Below are 11,466 nucleotides of genomic sequence, written 5' to 3'. Positions count from 1 at the left end.
CCGGGGCGTACCTAGACAGAGTGAGGAATCTGTCACGGTATTCCACCACGGACATCCTTCCTTGCTTGAGTTCGCGGAACTCGTCCCTCATCTTCTTGACCAGACCCGGTGGCACATGGTACATGTTGAACTTGAGCTTGAAGCCTGTCCAGGTCATCATTTGCACTCCATTCATTGCACGGGCACTGTTCCACCAGGCTCTAGCAGGTACTGACAGGTAGTGGGTGGCAAACAGTACCTTCTCAGCAACATCTACTCCTGCAACTTCCAGGTTGTTCTCCATTGATTGGAGCCAGTCATCAGCATCTAGTGGCTCTTCCGTCTTGCTGAACATGGGGGATTAGTATTCTGGAAATTCTTCAGCTTGGATCCAGGATGATCATGATTTCCATGACCTTGGTTGTTCTGGTCGATCTGCTGCAGTACAGCAAAGTTGGCTTGTCGCTCAGCTCTTTCAACCTCTCGATCTGCTACCATCATCTGTAGCATCTGCATCAGTGGGGCAAGCTAGAGTTCTTCACATAAGGGGAATGGCGAGACGTGTCTTTGATTTGGGTTGGCTTCACCAAGGGATAGAGTCCTCCTCGAGATTTCTGTTGTTTCTAGTGCTAAGTTAGGCCGCAAGGTGTAGGCTTGCAGTGTTTGTTTTTTCTCTCCTAGGTAATTTTTCAGTCTTGTACAATTTCCCCTCTACTTAAATAAAATGGCAGAGCTCTTGCCTTTAACCGTAAAAAAATAGAGTGGCAAAGGAATAAGGGGCAAATAATCAAGTTCAAAGTAAAAGAGGGCAAATAATAGAGTGTTAAAGTAAACTGGAGCAAAAAAAAATCAAATTCCCCGGAATGGCATTACTTCCTCTGCGAAAAAAATAAAAATAAAATTGCATTGCATGTTGTCATCGGTGCCACGTTTCGGATTCACAAGGCGTCTTGCCCCCACATGTCAGCGCGATAAGGCAGGGCATTCATTGTTGAGCCTTTCCCAAAAAGGGTCAGAGTGGCCAGTGCTACGGTGAACTGTCACGAGAGAGAGAAAGAGAGAGCAGTCCGTCCGTAGCCCAAAATCCGCTGCTCATCCTCCACTACCGTCTTCGTCTTCGTCTTCCTGCGATTCACCCTGGTTTGCTCTCCCTCCCTCCCTCTCTCTCTCTCTCTCTCTCTCTCTCTCTCTCTCTCTCTCTCTCTCTCTCTCTCTCTCTCTCTCTCTCTCTTTCATGGCGATTTGACGGATTGTTAATGCATTTGTGGCGTGTTAGGGAGCCGGCCCCTGTTCCTAATTATCTCTACATTTCAGTCCACTCTCTCTTTTCGCCTAGGATATCTTCCGCTCGTGATTGAGTCGATTCGAGTTCCTCCTCACTGCAGATCTTTCCTTACATATTCCTTCTCCATCATTGTTTTCCTTCTCAATGAATGATCGCCGGCCTCCATCCCGATTCCCCTCGTGACATTAGGGTTTTTGGGGTTTTGGTCCTGTTCCCCATCTTTCCCCTCCCTGAAGCTGCACAACTCTGGGTTGGGTTGTGAAGCGAGCGAGGGGTAAAAATTGGTCCGGATGTTCAGTCCAGAAGGGGAACCGTAATGCCCAGACGCGTTTCTCTGGTATTTTGTTACCCCCCTTTCTGATCTTATTTTGCTGTGATAGATGACTGGACCATGTTCTTATCTGACACAAGCATCATCTTACTTAAGGGGCTTTTTTTTCCTTCTCCATTTTATAGTTAATTTAGTCCTGGATTTTCCTTTAGTTCCTAATACTGCATTCTTTGTGTTTATTTCAACTATGATATTTTTTTTCCCTACAGAAAAAATTATGATATTCTTTGTGTGGTTAGTTAGTATGCCCTTTTATACCTTGTGTGTCTGTGGTCTGTCGAACGGCCTGATTCTTATGTGCTGTGTCAATGTCGGCAAGAAATACCACTGTGAATGAATCATTTTGCCTACTTTGCATGTTGGTGGAAATAACTCCTAGCTAAATGTTGCTGTTGTTTATGCTTTTCTGTGATTCTGAATTTTCATCTGTTTTAAGCCATTCTCTTGTCAACCAATCTCATATTCTTGTTGAGTAGAATCTGTGTTTGCTTCCCATTTTACTGCTCGAACTTCCGATAATTTGTTTTGGTGTTATATTCAATCTCAAGGCCAAACTATTGAAAATCTTGGATCTACATTAGTACCGACTTCATGTTACTATGTACTGTAAAACCTCAGAATGTTGGAGGAAAAAAACCAAAAAAAGTTAGTAATTGATTTGCTGGTATCAAGATTAAAACTTCTGATTCTCTGTTGGCTAATGTATTTTTTCACTATGTGCACCCTGTATGCTCTGGTTAGATCTTCCATTAAGTTCACAATGTACTTTAATCTAAGAACAGATCATGTGTGTGATTCTTATGTGGCATGCACTTATCACATAGTATCTTTTTGTTGTGACCCCATTCATGAAGATTTCTTATACTTCATTTTATTTGAAATAGCTAAGGTGATTTATCCCTATGCAGGACTAAATGGAATCCCCGGAGGCAGTACCAACAGGCAAAAGTTGCAATCAGGTAGTTATTTCACAAACCAAGTGATAGCAATTTGCCAAACCTTCCTTTGGTTCTAGCATGCATAATTTATGTTCAAATCTTAATGTGAGGTGCTCAATCGTGCAGCATAGTCGTGAACTATTAGTGTGTCAGACGACAGAGGAGCTCAAGACATGGAAGCTGAACGAACAACAGCAACAAATAGTCGATGCCACTGGGCTCGGCAATCTGATACACACGGCAGATCTGATCATCGACTGCGCTGTGCAGCCTGTGCTCAGGGCATTCTGCGAGCTGTGGAGCAAAGAAACAAACACAGCAAGGTTCCATGACTTTGAAATGGCGCCATCACTCAGGGACACAGCCTACATACTGGGGATTCCAGTGGTAGGCCATGCAGTGACCACCGGTGCTGTGCTCAACATTTCATCAGAACAGCTTTTCTTGCAATACTTGGGTCAAGCTCCTGATTGCAGCCACTACAAGGGTAGTCGTGTGAAGCTCTCTTGGTTACACTCCAAGTTTAGCCAGCTCTCAGAGCATCCCACTGATGAAGAAATTGTGTACGGCACAAGAGCATATCTACTGTACTTGATTGGAGCAACTCTGTTTCCGGAGAAAGAAAGGGGCTATGTCTCCCCAAAGTACCTACCGCTCTTGTCGGACTTCGATAAGGTACGAGAGTATGCTTGGGGCGCTGCTGCTCTTGCTCATCTTTATAGGGCTCTCTCTACAGTGATGTCTACTGCCATAAAAAGACTAACCGGCAGCGCGGCTCTGCTCATGGTATGTGAACACTCCTATCTTACTTCAGTTAGAAGAGGAAATGTTTACCAATTCTATGAAACTTCATAAAACCTTAGTTGCATAAAAAAAATGTTTTTTATACCAGGTTGAATGAAATTGTTAGTGTTATATTTTGTGAGAGACAGTGATTATGTTACTGTAGACTAAAAAACAACAGGCACTAGCACCAGATGGTGTTTTAGTTAACAAGACAGTTGTGAGCACGTCCTGTGGAGGCCAAGCCTCAAACATGGGCGTGCTGGGCAAGCACCATCTGTCTAGGGAGTGACGATTGGTTCTCTAATGTTACTGCAGACTAAAAAGAGCTATATACACATGCACAGAGGAATTAGAGCAGGAAAAGCAGAACTGAGCTGCGATCCTAATACATTCATTATGATAATCATCCATAAAGCAACACTTCTTAAAATAGAATGATTACAGCCGGAGTTTTACAATTGATAAAAGGCATTGGATATTTGGAAAGAATAAAACTCTTTCCCCTTTTCCTTCACATGCTCTACTGTTATATTGTGAAAACAGTTCTAATGTATTTTGAGTCCCTGCTGTTAGGCATACCTGTGTTAGGCATACCGCATCATCTAGGATATGCGGTTATATCCTTCCATACTTTGTGCCTGAGATATTCTATAATCAGGCCATTATGGTTGAGATTTGTGATTGGTTTGTTTCCATGTATATCTTGTAATTGTCTATATATATGAGATAACACGGAACCCACAATTGTGGTCAATCCTAACCTATTCTAGCATGGTATCAGAAAAGCGATCTCACGCTTCCGCACCCCTGTTCTACCGCCGCCGCGTTAGGGTTCCCCAGCCCCGCCGCACCTCTTCCCCTCCCTCTCCAAGGGTCGCCGCCGCATCCAACCCTCCCCTCCCTGCCGCTGAGCATCCTCACGCCGCTCTTTGGGCACATGCCACAGCTGTCCAGAACGTCAAGTCCCTCATCCCCACCACCCTAGACCTCAAAGCCTCCAACTTTTCCAAGTGGCGCAATTTTCTTCTTATTGTCGTCACCCAATATGCCCTTGCTGACCACCTCACCACGACCATCACTCCTGTCGACGCCACTGTCTTGCGCTGGTTGTACGGCTCCATCGCCCCCGACATCGTCGACATGGTCATGACCGAGCGTCCCACCGCCTTCACCATCTTCACGAGCATCACAGCCCTCTTCCGCGACAACCAGCAGGATCGCGCCGGCTACCTCGGGCAGAAATTCCGCAACATCGAGCAAGGCGACAAGACCATCAATGCCTACTGCCTGGAGCAGAAAGCAGCCGCCGATGCGCTTGCTGACGTCGGAGCGCCGGTCACGGACGATGCGCTCGTCTGGAACGTCATCAAGGGCCTTGATGAGAGGTACCAGGGCGTGGCCTCCCTTGCACCTCTCGTGACGCCCTTCCCCACCTTCCTCCAACGCCCGGCCCTCGTCCTCGTTGCCGACTGCCTTCTACTCCGCCCCTCCCATCGGCGGCGGACAGCAGCGTGGAGGTCCGGCTCCCGCGCCTGCGCCCGCGCCGTACCCCGTCAACAACACCGGCTCTGGCTCTGGCTACAAGGGCAAGAAGCGGAAGACCACCAGCGGAGGCGCCGCCGCGCCCTTCCCCAGCCTGCAGAACCCGTGGATGGGCGCCATCCACATGCACCCCATGGCTGGTCCATGTCCCGGCGTGCCTGTCTACCCGCCGGTCGGTTACCCTACCCCGGCTGGTCTCCTCGACCCTCGCCCCGTTCAGGCAGCACGTCCCGCGCCACAGGGCTACATGGCGCTCCCTGGTCCTGCGCCACCTGCGACGTACTCCTACCCCAACTACCCGGCCTACAGCGCTCCATCAGGACCCACCTGGGACCCCTCCGCTCTCGCTGGCTACTTCAACACCATGAGCCTGCAGGCTCCCTCTGGCTGGCACATGGACACGGGAGCTGCTGCTCACATGTCTTCGGACGCCGGTAACTTCCTATCTATCTCCTCCTCGCCATCTCATTCTCATGTCATAGTTGGCGACGGTTCCTCTATTCCCGTTACACACTCTGGACATGTCTCTCTTTCTACTCCAAATTCTTCTTGCACTCTCACTCTTCGTTGATGTCCTTGTTACTCCACGTATTGTCAAAAATCTCATTTCCGTTCGTCAATTTACCACTGATAATTATTGCTCAGTTTAATTTGACCCGTGAGGTTTTTCTGGTGATTCTCAGGTGCAGTAGCACGGGTGACCTTTACCCACTCACCTCCACGCCGTGCGCCCTCACTGTCTCCACCACCGACTCCACCCTCTGGCATCGGCGTCTTGGTCACCCTGGTCATGGAGCTCTTCAACGTCTTGCATCGTCCACGCAGCTTCCATTTAATAAAGTTCCCACAAACTCTAGTATTTGTCATGCTTGTCAACTAGGTCGTCGTGCTTTTGAATTAATTCATTGTGATCTTTGGACATCACCTGTGGAGAGTGTCTCTGTTTTCAAATACTTTCTGGTCATTTTGGATGATTTTACTCATTATCTATAGACCTTTCCTATAAGGCGCAAGTCTGAAGTTTTCTCTTTATTGTCTAATTTCCACAATTATGTTGCCACGCAATTTTCCCTCTTGATACAAGCTATTCAGATGGACAATGGACGTGAATTCGACAATCGCTCTCTTCAGGACTTTCCCGCCGCACACGGCATTCTTCTCCGCTTCTCATGCCCCTACACGTCTCCCTAAAACGGTAAAGCCGAACGCATTATTCGCAGTCAATGACATCGTTCGTACTCTATTTTTTCAAGCCAGCATGCCGTCTAAGTATTGGGTAGAATCTCTTACACCGCCACATATTTGTTAAATAGGCTCCCCACTAAAGCTCTCACCGCCCCCTGTCACCTTTTCGCTCTTTTTTCCGCCACTCCGACATAGTCTCACTTACGCACCTTTGGTTGCCTATGCTATCCGAACATCGCTGCCACTATGCCTCACAAACTCTCGCATCGCTCGGTCGCATGTGTCTTCCTCGGGTATGCTTCCAATCATCGTGGCTATCGGTGCATGGATCTTGAGTCTCGCCGAATCATCATCTCGCGTCACATGATTTTTGATGAAACTCAATTCCCCTTTGCACCAAATTTCTCTGTGACTAACCTGCAGCACGACATGGCCACGACTCCTGCTGAGGAGCCGATCGACGTGCTTCCCTCGGTGCCCATGCAAACTGGGCCACGCCTTCCCGCCATGGCGCCTCGGTCGGATGACCCTTCCTCGCCCGCTGCCTCGGCCCGCTCGTCCTCGCCTTATACTTTGCCCGCTCCCACGGCCTCACTTGGCTTGCCTGCGGCCTCGCCTGGTTCGCCCGCGGCCTCCCCTGGGCCGGCCCACCAGGACGCGTTGCCCACACACAGCAGCTGCTCGTCTCCCGCGCCCTCCGATGACGAGGCAGCCTTGGGCGCTGCCTCTGCTACGTCTTCCTCGACCACGGCTTCGTCGCGCTCGCCTTCGCCCGCCCCTGTCGTGCCTGCTCGCCAATGATCACACGTCGTCAAGCCGGCAAGATCATCGGCCCTCGACCGCGTCTCAACCTCAACGTCGACATCGCCGGTGCTCCTTCTCCGATTCCCAAGTCTGTTCGCGGTGCTCTCAAAGACCCGAACTGGCTCGCCGCGATGACTGATGAGTATGGCGCCCTCCTCGCCAACGACACGTGGGACCTTGTCCTCCCACCTGCCAACACCAATGTCGTCACCGGCAAATGGGTTTTTCACCATAAACTCAAACTGGATGGCTCCCTCGACCATCCCTCGACCGCTACAAGGCACGTTGGGTCTTGCGTGGCTTCTCTGAAGAACACGGTATCGACTTTGACGAGACTTTTAGCCCGGTGGTTAAACCAGCTACCATCCGGGTTATTCTCTCCGTCGCCCTCTCCTCCGGTTGGCAGATTCGACAACTCGATGTAAAAAATGCCTTCCTTCATGGTCGTCTCTCCGAGGTGGTGTTCTGCCATCAACCCACAGGGTTTGTTGATTCCACACGACCGGACCATGTCTACCGTCTCAACCGTGCCCTCTACGGTTTGAAGCAAGCAAGCTCCTCGCGCGTGGTACCATCGGTTTGCGAGTTTCATCACCGCCTTCGGCTTCACATGCTCCAAGTCGGATACGTCGCTCTTCACTCTTCATGGTACTTTCGGCACGGCATATCTCCTGCTCTACGTCGACGACATCATTCTTATGGCCTCGTCCTCGACTTTGCTGGAGCGAGCTCTCTCCGCCGAGTTCGCCATGACTGACTTGGGTGAGCTTCATCACTTCCTCGGCCTTGCCGTTCGACGTGATTCACATGGGATGTTCCTATCTCAAACTCAGTATGCTCTCGACATTTCTCGAGCGTGCTGGCATGAGCTCTTGCCATCCTGCCTCGACACCCGTGGACACTTCGCCCAAACTCGCCGCTATTGCTGGTCCTCCCGTGGCTGACTCTTCGGTCTACCGCAGCCTTGCCGGCGCTCTACAGTACCTGACATTCACTCGCCCGGACATCGCCTATGCTGTCCAACAGATCATTTTGCACATCCATGATCCCCGCGAGCAGCACCTATCCTTGGTGAAAAGGGTCCTTCGATACATCAAGGGCACGCTTCATCAGGGTCTCCAGCTTGCTCCCTCACCCACTGATCGCCTGGTTGCTTACACGGATGCAGATTGGGCTGGTTGTCCGGACACTCGTCGCTCTACCTCTGGCTACTGTGTGTTCCTTGGCGACAATCTGATATCTTGGTCCTCCAAGCGGCAGCATACTGTCTCCCGCTCCAGCGCCGAGGCCAGGTATCGAGCCGTTGCCAACGCTGTCGTTGAGGCTAGTTGGCTCCGTCAGCTGCTACAGGAGCTTCATCGACCACTTCCTAGCGCCACCGTTGTCTTCTGTGACAATGTGAGTGTTGTCTACATGTCCACAAACCCCGTGCAGCATCAACGCACCAAACACATCACTTCGTTCGAGATCGTGTTGCGTTGGGGCACATCCGAGTTCTTCATGTGCCTTCGTCACGGCAATTTGCGGACATCTTCACCAAAGGCCTGCCATCGCCGCTATTCTTGGACTTCCGATCCAGTCTCAGCGTCCGAGAATCTCCCGTTGCGACTGCGGGGGGATGTTAGGCATACCGCATCATCTAGGATATGCGGTTATATCCTTCCATACTTTGTGCCTGAGATATTCTATAATCAGGCCATTATGGTTGAGATTTGTGATTGGTTTGTTTCCATGTATATCTTGTAATTGTCTATATATATATGAGATAACAGGGAACCCACAATTGTGGTCAATCCTAACCTATTCTAGCACCTGCAAAGGGGCAGGGTGAATGTGTGAATATATTCCAGCATTGTAAAAAAATAGTATATAGGTTTTTGAGAATAGCGATGATATTACATGCAGTGACAAATAGAAGCAGAAAAAGGAAAATGTGACGTAATATCATGTATTGATGTACAGAGCATCTATACAGTTTTCGCTGATGGTTGTTGTCCAAAAATTTACGAAGTTCCTTATGGTTGACACTTCTTAAAACAAGAAAGAATTCATCAGGAGAATGAAACTTGATAGGAACAATATGGCAGGATAGTACATAGCAAAATACCTTCCCCGTTTTCTATAATTCTATTCGAAAATCGAATTGTTCTGAGTTGCGACGCTGTTCCAGTACAGAAATTATCTAATGTAATTTTGGGTTTCTATAAAGGGATGGATATATGAATATATTCCAGAAATGCGCCCTGATACGGATGATGCTCCAGCACACGTCTTCCCACGAGTGTGCAGGTGGAGAAAGCGTGCAATCTCCCAACCGGCAAACGAAGTTTTAGATATCAGAAAAGCTTTCAGTCATCTTCGAGTATCGGATGTGAGTTTACCTTTTTGTATTCACAGCCATGCATTACCCTTTGTACTTGCCATTTGAATTTGACCTTACAGAGTATGTATTTTAATAGGTCAACTGGGAACCTTATAAGCACATGGATCCTGCATCCATTCCCAACATCTGTGTTGCACCTGATATCGTCTGCTGCTCCAGAACGTGGCTGATCAGTTTTAACGTGAGGGAAGTACATGTCCCAGATCGATTTGCTCATCAGTTTGGTCAAGAACAGCATCAGCTCAATGATGTTCTTGGGCACCAACGACGTCAGTGGAAAGCATCAGTGGATTGGAGCCTCGAATATGCATCGGAGATCAAACTTTTCGAGCAATTGGTCAGTGCTACTCGCCATGATCATACAACAGTTCCTGCCACCTGTAATACTACCAAACGTGTTTTCACCTCAGCTAACACGGCACAGGAATTTCATGATCTCAATCTGCGGACAGTGGTAAGCTCTAGTTCATAAAGATAATGCATATGAGGGCGAACTTTGTCCACAACCTAAGTGACCTTGTCATTTTCCATGTAACTGTAGGTGGAGAGCATAAAGGAGGAGTTCGGAACCATAATGCGATTTCTGGAGCCACAGTCATTTCGCAGCGAGGTAGCAACATCGTTTGCTCGGATCCGTGAACTACTCGAGGCTGCTCACTTGAAGGAACGCAATGTCGATTCTCGAGGTGGTGGGACCTCAGAGCCTGTGTTGACTACACCACACCCTCCTGTCATACCAGCCTGCGAACAAGCAGCCACTGGCACAACAGATGACCAAACGACGGTGGCCCAGGCTGTGGAGCCTGTGCCTGATGAAGGGATGCAGAACGACAGTGATCAACCTGCGCCACAATGCCGTGACACGCCGAGGGAGCAGGATGTGGCGGACGTGTCTGGCACGCTTGGGGAAGAGGGGGCAGTTGAATGGAGAGAGAGCAGCGAGGAGGAGGACAATGCTCGGATCCGTGACCTACGCGAGGCTTCTTCTTTGAGAATGGACCCTGGGAGGCGCATCAATATTTATAGAAGAGCCAAGAAAGGCAACGTTGCAACGTCACGGCAACAAGGGGTGCACGCTTCCCAAACAAAAGCCTACTCTCCCGGCATCCACCACTCAGGCGTTGGCTCCCGGAAGCCGAACGCCTCTCCTCTCAGTCACGCCCGTCTCCCATTCTCGGCTTCTCACTTGACTGAAGGCAATGTCGCCATCGATTCTCGAGGTGAGGTGAGCTCACGACCTGAGTTGACTGCACCACACCCTCCTGTCATACCGGTGGGCAAACAAGGGGCCGCTGGCACAATGGGTAGCCCAGCGACGGCCCAAGCTCGGGAGCCTGTGCCTGATGAAGGGATGCAGAACGGCAGCGATCAACCTGCGTCGGAATGCTGTGACACGCCGAGGGAGCAGGCGGTGGGGGACATCTCTGGCACGCCTGGGGAAGAGGAGGCAGTCGAATGGAGGCTGAGCAAGTGCAGAGAGGGGGAGGATGGTCGGAACCTTGAGCTACTCAAGGCCTCTCACTTGAAGGAAGGCAATGTGGCCGTTGATGCTCAAGGTGGGGGGACCTCACGACGTGAGTTGACTGCACCACACCCTCCTGTCATACCAGTGTGCGAACAAGCAGCCACCGACACAACAGGTAGCCCAGCGAGGGAGCATATGTCTGATGAACCGATGCAGACCGGCAGCGATCATCCTACGCCGGCAAGTTGTGACACGCCGAGGGAGGAGGAGGTGGGGGATGCTTCTGGCACGCCTGGGGAAGAGGAGGCACCGGAAGAGAACGAGAGCAGCGAGGAGGATGTGGACGAGAGAGGGGACAAGGGGCGGAAGCGAACGCGACAGTATGCGGAGAGACGAGGCGGCGGGCTCCGAAGGAGCAACCGACGCTGCGTGCAGGTCAAGAGGTTCAAGCACAAAGGTGGTAAAGGGTCCGTGGCCTCTGACCCCATCGTGCTGTGACTGATGCATTCAGGATCCCATCATCATTCGCCATTCGCCGCCTGAACCTTGCATCTACTACTGTTTTATTTCTGGATTTGATATGCGTCGCATTTTATGTTGCTCCCTCGTACTGCTTAAATTTCCTGTGGTTTGTACTATGTTTATGTATTCCGGGATGTGGTATTGTGGACGTGGGCCATTTCTCTACTTGGCTACTGGCAAGAACTAGTGAGATTTTGCGTCGGCATTGCCGTCTGTTGCTTGTTTACTGGGAAGAGCAGCGATGGC

General features: G+C 50.1%; 1 protein-coding gene across 1 annotated transcript; it reads left to right on the top strand.

The window, feature by feature from the left end:
- Window positions 1-1,401: 1,401 nt before the first annotated feature.
- LOC124672584 lies at window positions 1,402-11,196 on the top strand. Its single transcript, XM_047208794.1, has 6 exons — window positions 1,402-1,601; window positions 2,504-2,554; window positions 2,660-3,319; window positions 9,060-9,221; window positions 9,310-9,687; window positions 9,775-11,196. Exons 2-6 carry the CDS (start codon window positions 2,510-2,512, stop codon window positions 11,194-11,196), a joined length of 2,667 nt encoding a protein of 888 aa, XP_047064750.1. The 5' UTR covers window positions 1,402-1,601; window positions 2,504-2,509.
- The last annotated feature ends 270 nt before the right edge of the window (window positions 11,197-11,466 follow it).

The sequence above is a fragment of the Lolium rigidum genome, chromosome 7 (assembly GCF_022539505.1).
Source record: "Lolium rigidum isolate FL_2022 chromosome 7, APGP_CSIRO_Lrig_0.1, whole genome shotgun sequence".
NCBI lineage: Eukaryota > Viridiplantae > Streptophyta > Magnoliopsida > Poales > Poaceae > Lolium > Lolium rigidum.
The sequence above is the reverse complement of the archived record's forward strand: the minus strand, read 5'-3'. Positions and strand labels throughout refer to the sequence as shown.